Source organism: Entelurus aequoreus, linkage group LG09 (assembly GCF_033978785.1).
Source record: "Entelurus aequoreus isolate RoL-2023_Sb linkage group LG09, RoL_Eaeq_v1.1, whole genome shotgun sequence".
Lineage (NCBI taxonomy): Eukaryota > Metazoa > Chordata > Actinopteri > Syngnathiformes > Syngnathidae > Entelurus > Entelurus aequoreus.
The window spans coordinates 35,604,209-35,617,417 of NC_084739.1; the positions used below are offsets into that span (position 1 = coordinate 35,604,209).

At 37.5% G+C, this 13,209-nt stretch overlaps 1 protein-coding gene across 1 annotated transcript in view; it reads left to right on the plus strand.

The window, feature by feature from the left end:
* LOC133657379 (SPARC-related modular calcium-binding protein 2-like) overlaps positions 1 to 13,209 on the plus strand; it is a 91,349-nt gene that overhangs the window by 69,727 nt on the left and 8,413 nt on the right. Inside the window, exon 10 of the mRNA XM_062058650.1 lies at positions 5,626 to 5,725. Within this exon, the coding sequence (XP_061914634.1) occupies positions 5,626 to 5,725 (100 nt within the window). The remainder of the gene's footprint in view (positions 1 to 5,625; positions 5,726 to 13,209) is intronic.

Sequence of the window (13,209 nt, forward strand, 5' to 3'; positions counted from 1 at the left end):
CGCAAAAAAACTAACCATACAGTACACCACACAAAAAAATTAATAAATTGATTAATACACAATTAAAGATATAGTGGGCTGCTTGTATTACGTTACATTCTTTCTGCTGGTTATGTAAATAAATGCTCAACCACTTGCCATCATTATTTATAATGTTTGGCAACTTTCCCTAAACCTACTCATAAATTGAAAAATGCATGTTGTTATACTTAATTGTATCCTTCAAGACAGCACATAACAAATTGCAGACAAAGTAACAGCAATTACAGCCTACAGGCGCATACAACCAAATCATAGTTTAAGGCACTTGGCACTGGGGCAGTTTTTCTGGTAGTTTGGTAAACATGTTAATAATCCAATAGCAAATGCACAGAGCTTCCACTGTTCCTCTCCGGTCCGCAAGTGTTTATGCAGCCGTGTGTGCCAGACCAGACTTGGGCGCTCTGGTCACAGGTGTTGCATTTTAGCAGCAGCAGCAAAGCAACTCTGGCTCTGCTCACACATCATTGACTTGTATTGCCAAAAAGTGGGACGGGCAGCATACATCAATAAATATTACTCATCTTTGTTGTTGTTTGTCTTTATAGTGGTACTGACGACATTGCTCCTGTTTGGCATACAGCAATATATGTCGCCAGAAACAATAGTTTGTGCTGATTTCTGACAAGAATTATGCATGTCACCTGTTTTGAAATACACAGAAAAAAAAGCTCAGCGTCTATTTTTTATGAGCTATTGCGTCAATGGCTGTAAACCCTGTTACTGTATAAACCAGGCGTAATTATAAATGTTGCCTCCACGTCCATTTGCTGTTGAAGCGCTGGTGTTGAGAGGTTTATGAGCCAAGATGCGAGAAAGGAGCCACTTGCTCTGTTAGGAGCCGGAGTGGAAAGTAGTGTAGTTGGCTTTCTTTCTGTCCATAGTGGGATCACGGGATACTTTTGGGCAAACACTGGGAGCTGCTGATGTGAGTGCTGACAGGACTGTGCCCCATGTGGTTCCATAGAATAACATTGCTTCTTATTGAAAGCAACACAGAGGTACACACATGCACTTACTGGCCAACCTTGTGCAGCTTGATAAATGGAGGCATTGGAATAGAAGCAGGAAACAATCTTATGATTTCATGCTTTCTCGACTTGAACTGTCAAACATGGGCATTAAAAATACAATCATAAAAAACCATCTTGATGGACAGCTGCTTTGGGAATGGTTGCCAGACATCTGCTGCCAATAGTGGAAAAGTTAGGCTGTGCTCTTAAGCCAAAAAAATATGACCTCCTTTGATTATAACATAAACATCTATTTATCTTCCAAGAGTGAAATTGTGTGATTGTCTAGACCAGGGCTATTCAAGTGACAGCTCAGGGGCCAAATCCAGCCCGGGAATGACACCATACTGGCCCCCAAGTTCAGTTCAAAACTTGAGAGGCAAATATTTTTTCAACAAATTCCTAAAAACATTAGAGTGCTCCTGTTGTATAGAGAGACTTGGACCACTATAAACACTAGGGTTGTTAACGATTAATCGATGGGACCGGATATCGAGAAGTGGCCGCTTCAGCTATGTCGGTTCCAGCCCCCTCAGTTGATAAGATTCAGCTGTGTAACCTTAAGTTAATCGAGTGAAGACACATAGACCGCTTATCACGCCGAACTAAAAATCAGTTGATGGTTTTTGCCTTTAAAAGAACACGAGAGCCAGGGGTTGTCCGTGAAAAGAGTCATACGCTTGTTACGTTATTTACGTAATTTGAGACGATAATTGACGTAAATACTTGGACTGGGTGTTGCGCGAGACTAGCAATCAGTAGACAGTTTGTCTTAAAAACAAAGCGAGAAACATGGCTGCCCGCCAAATAATTACCCACAAGATACACAACGTGAACACCACGGACCGTCTCAGTGCTGTGCCGTCCATCAATATTGTAACATCAACAAGGAAGGAATGGAGGTACAGACAGATTTCCAGTTTGTCTTTCTTTATTTCACAAAACAATCTCGTACTCAGTCTCCGTGTCTTGTTCTCTTTTCCGATAACTTTCCTTTACCCTTTCAACTCCACAACACACGTCATTTCCCGTCTTTGTCCCGGAAATCCTGCCCCCCCCCAGTAAAGCCATAGAACCTGTAGGCAGGCGTCTGGCTTGATTTGACTCGAGGAAAATCAATATATTTGACATGTGTTTGCCTTTTTACTTTATAAAACCTCTTTGGCGATATACTGTATGTTGTTTTAAAAATGTAAAAATACTGGAAGCATGTCACATTTATAGAATGTGCCTATGGGTGTTCTCATTCATCAGATTATTGTTATTTTAATGGAATTCACATGATATCTAAGTTTTCATCAGTTCATGCTCATAGACTTAGCTTGAACAGATCTCGTCTGAGCGCTTGGTGCCAAGGTCCTAACTATTTGTCGTCTAACATGAGGAGTGTATGCACAGGAAGGAATGTTTTTGTTCTTTTGTGGTGTAAAAAAAAAAGTGTCCATCAACAAACGGTAACCGTAGAATTGAGTCATTCATACACCATATCAAATATTAATGAATTGTTCATACGCTAAATCGAATCATTCATACACTAAATCAAATCGCATTGAATCGTTCTGTTTTATAAGTGAATCGCATCATAACCCATGTATTGCGATGTGAATTGAAGTGTCCATCACAAAGAGTTTTACATTCCTAGTAAAACTTTGGCGGATCCTTGCATTGACTTTTTAACCATGCTAGCAAGCATAAAACACTGGGGTCCAAACATAACTGAGGCATTACTCAAGGCACACCGTTAAGTCCTCTTCTTTTTGGCAGCTACACATTTAATTTGTAATGTGATTTATGTAACTAAGGTGTTGCTGTAGGTTATTTACTTCAGGTGCAGTCAGTAGTCATTTGTTCAACTTCTTAAGTTATATAGTGTTCCTCAAGATTCCATTTTAGGTCCTCTCTTTCTCATCATTTGTGCTATTCAACTGGCGGCCCACCAGTTCAGTTCAACAAACTTGTGAGAGACTTACATTTTTGCAGCAGATTATTAAAAACACTATAGTGCAGGGGTACCCAAACTACGGCCCGCGGGCCAGTTACGGCCCGCCAGCGTCCAAAATCCGGCCCGCGGGTAGTCCCGAGTAAAAAAAAATAAAAAATCATTATTATTTTTAAAATCTGTCCTTTCTAGCCCATCCATCAATCCATTTTCTACCGCTTGTTACTCTTAGGGTCTCCTAGTTGCTCAGGCAAATCATATTGTCTAAAAATTCATTTTTCCATCGATAACGTGTCGACATCACGCTCGCGTCGCAGTGTGAGGCGAGCGCGGGGCAAGTGCAATTAGTCAATTAATGCAAGAGGGAAAAAAATGACGTAAACATAAAATAGACTCAGTGCAGAGTTTTTAAACATCATGGGACATATGACTTTTTTTGTTCAATGTAAGGAAAAGGCAATTTGTCTAATCTGCAATGATATTTTATATATATATATATATATATATATATATATATATATATATATATATATATATATATATATATATATATATATATATATATATATATATATATATATATATATGTATGTATATATATATATATATATGTATGTATATATATATATATATATATATATATATATATATATATATATATATATATATATATATATATATATATATATATATATATATATATATATATATATATATATATATATGTCTTAATTAGATTATCCAAAAAAAATAGTGCTCGATACCGTGGTAGAGCGTAATATGTGTGTGTGGGAAAAAATCACAAGACTATTTCATCTCTACAGGCCTGTTTCATGAGGGTTTCCTCAATCATGAGGAAACCCTCATGAAACAGGCCTGTAGAGATGAAATAGTCTTGTGATTTTTTCCCACACACACACACATATATATATATATATATATATATATATATATATATATATATATATATATATATATATATATATATATATATATATATATATATATATATATATATATATATATATATATATATATATATATATATATATATATATATATATATATATATATATATATATAAGTGTGTGTGTGTGTGTGTGTGGGAAAAATCACAAGACTATTTCATCTCTACAGGCCTGTTTCACACACACACATATATATATATATATATATATATATATATATATATATATATATATATATATATATATATATATATATATATATATATATATATATATATATATATATATATATATATAGATATATATATAGATATATATATATAGATATAGATATAGATAGCCCGGCTTAAATGTTTTTAACCCAATGCGGCCCCCTGGTCAAAAAGTTTGGGCACCCCTGCTATAGTGCCTCAATAGATGATCTTTGACAAGCTTTTTTGCAAAAGGTCCTTAAAAACAGGAGAGTGCTCCGGTAACTCTGACAAAATAAACAGACCAAAATCAAATGTCTACTGTAGAGAACGCTGGTTGTACGGAATATGCAAAATAAGACTGATAGTAAAAGGACAAGTCTGCCCCCCCACGTCCCCCCCTGGTCCTTAGCTTTCTGGAAAAGTGGCCCCCAAAAACGATTTAGTTGAATGTCTTTGGTCTAAACTAATTGATTACAGTAAGTTTGACAAGGCTCCTCTTTTGGTAGCTTACAGGTGGGTTGGACTTTTACTAGACGTGGGCCAACAGGTTCCACTAAAACCTGAATTAAAATATGCTCAGCGTGCAAAGAAGACCGCGGAACAGTCTGGACTTGTGTATATATTACCCAACTGTAGACTATAAGGATCTAGTTGGGAAAGGTGGAGCGGAGGCGTGTTGCCGAGTCGCCACCTGTTAGAGAAGGGCAAGCATGCTATTATCTTCAGCGCAGGAGAATCTGGCCCCGCAGGCCTGAGCCGTAAAAAGAGTTGCGGCAGAAAAGCAGTGGAGAGCCAGAGTGTGAGAAAGAAGAGAGCCAGTAGAAACATCCAGGAATCTCTCAGACCTCTGTAGCCTTCAGCCCTTCCACTCGATGCCTCACTCTTAAAACTAAATGGTCAAACAGACTATCATTAGGGCCAGTCCACACCAGGCTTCCCTTATTTGAATTGCTTCCCGTCATTCTGCATATATAGTAGTGTCATTATCATTAATGTTTGTTATTGACATGTTTGGTGCATTTATCTGCTTGGCATTTCACATAATCCCACTATTGGTGTGTCCATCCATGCTCATTTGAGACACAACCCTGACTCATATTGTGTCTGTCAAGACAGTTTTTGGTGTACTTTGTGTCTCAGGTGAAGAATTGACTTATACATACAATGTTTAGAAACATCTCCAGCTGGTAAAAGCACTCAGGGGCCTCTCTGATGATTGGCAGGTATCCTCTTCCTCCTCCAGATGAAGGGAGGTCTGACACTTTATGAGGAGGGGGGAGTTAAGACAACTGTGAGAAACTTGTTTAGGTTTATTTTGCTCCTTGGCTGTCTTTAACCATGCTGCCTGTTACATGACGTCCCTCCCCAGACATTTATTAGGCCACCTATGATGGCAGCATTCCACACTGTGTTGTTGTTTTATGTGTTTGTTGTATGGGTACTCATCCAGATATGTTTGGATTCTTTTTCAGGCTGTCCTGGCGCAAAGAAAACAGAGTTCCTGACAAGTGTTCTTGACGCGCTGTCGACGGACATGGTGCACGCTGTCACAGATCCAGCATCCACCGGAAAGTATGTTTGGAAATGTCTTTCTTTTTCTTTTTCTTTTTTTTTTTACAATGGAATCTATAAAGTTAAACACAAACTGATCAACATGTAATTAAAAAAAGTCAGCACTCTAGTGTTTTGAAAGATTTGCTGCAAATCTTCACATGTTTTAAACTGAATTCGTGGGCCAAATGATGAAAAAGAGAGGACCTAAAATGTAACCTTGAGGAACACTACAAATGTTGAATGAAATGTCAACTGAAGCTGCAAAATTGTATTTGCATTCGATGATTTTTAGCCATTTCAACTATTGCCTTACCAGCTGGTCTCAGGCTGGTCAGAATAAAAAACAACAACATTGGAAATCTTTTACAAACAAGCAATTAAAGTTATGGATAAATAACCTAGGCACTATCATCACTGTGCCATTCTAAAAAAATATAGTATTTTAAACTGGGACAGTCTTCAAACATTTGTAGACTTAAAACTGACCTATAAAATACTGCATGAATTGGCTCCAGATCCTCTGGCAGAGTTCATCAGCCAAAGAAACAGCCGTGAGAGTGCCACTCGAGGCTCTGTCAGAGGTGACTGTTATATTCCTCTGCACAAGGAGCACTTTCAGTAAGTCGGCCTGGTCAGTAAGGAGTGCAAATGTGTAGAACTCAGTACCTAAGGAAGTTAAACTGGTTACAACATACAAGGCCTTCACAAAAAAAATTAAAATGTGGCTTATTAAGGCCTACAGCTGCCAGCACTAAAAGATGAACCTGTTTTGATGCTAAGATAAATGTTATGTTGTGATGTTGTATTTTATTTTTTATTATATGGTATATGTATTGTGTGCTTTTTTTCTTTTTCTCTCCTTTTCTTTTCTTTTTCTTTGAAATTTTAATTTTACTGCCTTTTGTACATCATGGCCAGGGGACTACAGATGAAAAATAGCCTACTGGCTAATTCTGGCTTTTTTAACCATGTGTAGTCATGTGTTTTGTGAAATTGCATTGTCCCCTTTGAAATAAACTAATCTTAATCTTAATCTTAAATATAACTAAGCAAGTTGAACAAATGACTGATTGACAACACCTTTGTTACTAAGGAATCATGATCCCTTTCTATTTTCATTCCAATCGATTTATACAGTAATTAAAAACTTTTTTTTTTTTAAACACATTTTTACAAACACGTTTTTTAGGCCATCTCCAATCTTACTCACTGCGTACGTCATACGTTAGCAGCCAAGAGGATCTTTTGTAACCTGTAACCTGTTTTGAAAGGGTTTTATTATAATTTTTCTACTAAATGAATTGGTTTGAATTGAGAATCGTGTTGTATTGAGGATCGATTCTGCATCGTAACCCCAGGAATCGGAGTCAAATTAACCTGGCAAAAGGTGAGGACAAGGGGTGCCTTTGGGAAATTCCCCACTAAAAAAAGTTTGGGCCCAGTGTTGTATGTTTGCGAGCAATCTTAAAATGTCAATCTGCCAATGTGTTTACAGATGTCCATGATCCTTTATACAACAGGAACTCTGTAGTGTTTTGGGGAATCTGCTGCAAAAACGTTTGTCCCCCCAAGTTTTGAACTGGCTGTGTGCTTCAGTACATGCAGATATCCTCACTAAGTGCGTTTACATGCACACAAGTAACTTATTGTACGAACTGTCTCGAAATCAGCTTTCTACAACACAAAATCGGATTACCTACATTATGCAATGAGTTCTTTCTTGCATGTTGTAAAGAGCTGCTCTATTCACAAATGAAGAAGAGCATGCTGAAATAATTCAATACTTTTAAAGTATATGGTAAAATAGAAATATTGCTAGAGTAAAAATAATGCATGTGTGTTTTGTTAGTCATAGGTAGACAACAATAATAGACAGCTGTAGATCAAATGAAGTGTTTATGCCTCGATCTCATTCATTCACAACATAAACAATCAACATCATTATTCATATTTTCTTCAGGGATGTAAGGATTAAATCTAAGCAAATAATTACCTGCGTAGCTTGTATTTACAGTAAAAATTAAAAGCAGTTCGCCACTATTGCAGTTATAAATATTGGTTAGATCTGGAGCTTGACAGCTACCAGCTCTAGCTCATTGGCATGTAGCCTTTTCTTCTTCTATTTACATTACCATATAGCTACATAAGCTGAAATAACCGTACAAAAGGCACCAGAGGTGTGGACTCGAGTCACATGACTTGGACTCGAGTCAGACTCGAGTCATGAATTTGATGACTTTAGACTCGACTTGACAAAATGTAAAGAGACTTGCAACTCGACTTAGACTTTAACATCAATGACTTGTGACTTCACTTGGACTTGAGGCTTTTGACTTGACATGACTTGCTACTTTCCCCAAAACCTAAAGCTTAAAAAGTTATTTGGGAGCGCTCCGTAGCTTTCATTTTGTACATGTCTGTCTATCAGTGTGTGTGCTGCCTGTCAGCGTGTGTGCTCTCAGTACAACAGCCAATCAAATTAGATCTACATTGTTTTCATCACACAGCGTTCAGCCAATCAAATTGCAGGACAACCAATGAACAAGAGTTGTCAAACAACGCGGCAGTGAGAAAGATTTATACCAAAGTTGGTTTCGTTCGGGTATAAAAACTACGACTTGGTCAACAAAAAACGAATTGCCGTATGCAAATCACGCAGTTCGAATATTACAGACGGAGACGCAACAACTTCAACAAGATGCACAAAGAAGGGTAAGTTTTGAATGTAAGATAACGTTTATTGGCTAAGTAACATGACTTTTATTTGCTTTGTAGTTAAATCAGTGAGGCTGTAAACTCACTGCTAACGTCATAACCATAGACATCTTATAAGTAGACGCAGCATCGAGCGCTACAGCTTACTGGCGCAGACGAGACGCGGGGCCGCCATCTTGGAGTGGTGATCCGCTCCACTCAGTGCAATTCATTTGGCAGGAGCAATGAACTGTCAGCGCATTTAATTCATTTTACCTCACTGAATACCACTCATTTTCACGCGCTTTTTTGTCATACGTGTCGCTATGATAACGGACACATGTTTTATTATTCATAGTTTGCTTAACAGTAATATAATATTCTTATATGCTATAAGTGACCAGATGTCCGAGATCAAAACTGGGAATATAATCCCAGAGAAGGGGGAAAAAAACGGTCAGCTATTTTTAAGTTGAAGAAACAATATAATTAGGTTATATATACATGCGTATATCCTACATAAACAATGTATGAATACATTAAATATCTATATATCTTATAGACCGTATCTCTGTTGCTGCAGCAGCAGAGAGTTTATTCTGTTTTGACACTTTGTATTGATATTTTGTTTTACATTCTTCCCTTAAATGATCATGTTTACAGTGATTGTTTTATATGTATTTTTTATGTATGTCGCTTTGGATAAAAGCGTGTGCCAAATACTTCAACATATATAAACACCTGAAAGTCTTTATATCAGCTAAAACCACCAATCTGTTTCACTGGATTCAGAATAAAACCAAATGCTGTCTTACCCAACAATGTTAGTATTTGAATATTGTTACTTGAAGACTTATTCCTGGTTACAATTATACTGTTAAGAAAGTATTGTCTTATATTTTGCCTAAAATGAGAATGCATCATAATCAGTGGCGGCTGGTGAATTTTGTTTTAGGTGGGGTTGAAAGTTTGTAAACCAAACCCCTGTAGGGGCGTCATCCTCCCCCAGAAGATTTCTTTGTGATTTTCACATACAAATACTGAATATCTTTGCTCCTTCTCAACTCTGTGGTAATGTTATTTTCATAAAATACAACCAATAGTACATTAATGTTAAATCTTACTTGTGAAAAGTAATCCCCCGATTTCTATTTTCAACAGTCCGCTCATTTGAGTAGGAAAATGCTGAACACCAGCCCGGCATCTTTGTTTTCTACCTGTCAACTGTCAGTTTAGGCTGCTCGCCGGCTCCTCATCACCACTTCAAGATGCAAATTGCTCGCGTCACAGCAACCAATGCTGCATCTACTTATAAGATGTCTATGGTTATAACATCATTTCAAACACGGCAATATGTTGCGTCCACTGCAGTTTGCTACCTTATTCATACTTTTTGTCAAGTGATTTTTTTAAGCAGGGTTGCATGAGGTACCTACACTTAACGTTACGTTAGTCAATGTAACATAACGTTAGACGGCGGTCAGCAGCACCGCGTATTTTAGCCACCTACAAAAAGACAAACATAGTCAAATAAAGGTCAGTTAAAATGTATACTATATTAAGAATATGTGTACATATTGCATAGGGCCCTGACATCTAAAAAGTACAACTCTGTTCATTGTTATGTTCATGTATTTGTTATGTTTTTCATGTGTACACACACATAAACACACATACAGTATGAGATGAGATCAATGAGATAAGGTAAGAACAGAATAGAAACTGCTGTGGAACTAGTTACAATGCAATATGCCATGGAAATACAATGTTAACACTTTTGTACAAATAAGTACAGTTGCACTTGTTTTTGCAAATGTGTTTATTCTGTAAAGGAATGAGTTAAATGTTTAACATTGTTTAAACTATTAAAATGACTGGTTAATAGTGCTATTATGAATTGCAATGTCAGTACTATTTTTTTTCCTGCTATTTCAAATGCACTTGTTTTAATAAATAAATACAGCGGTTTAAAAGCATACACAATCTGTGTAAAAATATTAGTCTGTGGTTAAAAGGACTTGAAAGGACTCGAAACTCAAAATGCAGGACTTGTGACTTGACTTGAGACTTTCCAGTCTTGACTTTGGACTTGACTCGGGACTTGCCTGTCTTGACTCGGGACTTGACTCGAGACTTGAGGGCAAAGACTTGAGACTTACTTGTGACTTGCAAAGCAATGACTTGGTCCCACCTCTGAAAGGCACACTGCGTATGGCCAAGAGTCGCTTTGGAGATGGAGCATGGAAACTGGGACTTAACATGTAGGTGTGAAAATAGAAGGAAGCTAATTATTTAAGAAATTAGTCTTAGAAACATACTGAATGATGGTATGGCAATATAGACATGGAAAACAATTGAGTGGACAGATTACAATATTGGGGAACTGTACCAGACAACTTAATGACCTCATGGTCAACCAGAAGACAAACATATTGACAGAGATGTTGGTTACAGTGTTCTACTTATATACACAGGAAACAGAGCAGTTGGCTGTCAGACTGATGACTATTAGTAGATATTGTGCAGGAAGTAAGACAGTCTACTATATATACAAGCCCTGACCGTGTATATCAACTAGTTGCTAAATCTCGTCTGTGCCTCCACAAAGACGGCTTGCTTGATTTTGTCGACCAATCTTGCTCAAATTTGACATGTTCTTGTCCGTCCCCTGAAGATGTTCCAAATGTTGTGGTCATTTCAAGTCAATCAAATTGATGGGATTCAGTTTTAGGGTCTAATAACAGCACCACCATATGGGTTATCTGTCAGAAAAATAATAGCACAAGCAACACAGTATAGTTATATGCTTTGCCAAATTGTTATTCTTTTGTGGGCATCAGTTCAGAGGTTGAATATTTAGGTCATGGGATGTCGGACTGCTATTCATTCTAGGCTGAAAGCATCAATGTATAAAACGTTAGCTATACAATTCCCAGTACCTAGCATTGATACCGGTACTCAACAGTATACATTTTTAGAACTTTGGTGTGTTTTCAAATGTGCTAATAAATGTTAATTGTTTAATAATAAAATCAAAACATTTTATTTAACGTTTTAACACTGAGCTGTACTGCCCAGCTGTTATCTTGTTTTCATACACTTCTGAGTTTAGTTTCCAGGTTTTATATACTCGACTTTGCGTACATTTGTAATTCCAAGATGATAGACGGCAGTCGTGTATTGACTACACTGTGTTGCCGTAGCCAGTCTTGTCTTTTGTTGATACCTAAAAAGTGTTCAAACTATAAGTATTGCACTTATTACACACCGGCTGTTTGATTGTAACGTGCATCTTAGTTGTAGTTTTCATTACAAAATTTGGAGGTGTTGAAATCGCCATGTAATATGGCTCATGCTAATCTGTAGCATGTCTATGGCAAATCCAATGTAAATTAGAATCGTGCTAGTGCATTTTGGAAAAGTGGCATTACTTTTGAGCGCCTTCTCCTTGCTTTGTTGACGTAAATATTATTGTGGCCGAATTTTAGCATTAAGCACACTTGCAGACTACATGAGGATCCTACACCTTGAGGTTCTTGGCACTCCAGAGGCACCAGGGCCTTCAAATACCTATTTACTGCTTTGCAATGGCCTTTTAGCAGCTTCTCTCTTAATCCGATGACGGTGTCTGGCAGAGATATTATTTATTTTGCTTTTATCTGCACAAACTCACCTGTGCTCTGGATTAGCAACAAATGTCTTTACAGTTCAAAGATCACACATACATTTTTTTTTAAATATCCATTGTTTTCATACCCTGAGCAAGGTAGTGTACCATCTTACGCTTTTCAGCAGCGTTTTTCTACCCCATATCGCTTGAAACCTGTACCCTGCTTAATAATGTGGAACATCACTTTTAGGCAGTTTTCCTTTGATTGGGCTCACCAGGGAGACTATTTATTTATCACAGGTGTCTGAGATTAATGTCAATGATCTACAGAGACTTGAGACACAATACCATCCTTGAGTTTAATGGAAAAACAAACAAAAAATAATAATTTTTTGACTATTAAATCCAATTTGCATTAAAAATTGGAACACAGTGTATATGGGAAGGAGGGATGGAGAGAGGGCCGTGACGTCCGCGACAGAGGAGGGGGGCGGGACCGGGCACAAAACCGCTGCAGCAAAATTGTTTTTGGAAACTGTGGACGTCGTGTCCTCCGGACCAAAGAGGAAAAGAACCATCCGGATTGTTATAGGCGCAAAATTGAAAAGCCAGCATCTGTGATGGTATGAGGGTGTATTAGTGCCCAAGACATGGGTAACTTACACATATGTGAAGGCGCCATTAATGCTGAAAGGTACATACAGGTTTTGGAGCAACATATGTTGCCATCCAAGCAACGTTACCATGGACGCCCCTGCTTATTTCAGCAAGACAATGCCAAGCCACGTGTTACATACGTGGCTTCATAGTAAAAGAGTGTGGGTACTAGACTGGCCTGCCTGTAGTCCAGACCTGTCTCCCATTGAAAATGTGTGGCGCATTATGAAGCCTAAAATACCACAACACAGAATTCCACCTGAGAAGCTTAAAAAATGTGTCTCCTCAGTTCCCAAACGTTTACTGAGTGTTGTTAAAAGGAAAGGCCATGTAACACAGTGGTGAACATGCCCTTTCCCAACTACTTTGGCACGTGTTGCAGCCATGAAATTTTAAGTTAATTACTATTTGCAAAAAAAAAAATTAAGTTTATGAGTTTGAACATCAAATATCTTGTCTTTGTAGTGCATTCAATTGAATATGGGTTGAAAAGGATTTGCAAATCATTGTATTCCGTTTATATTTACATCCAACACAATTT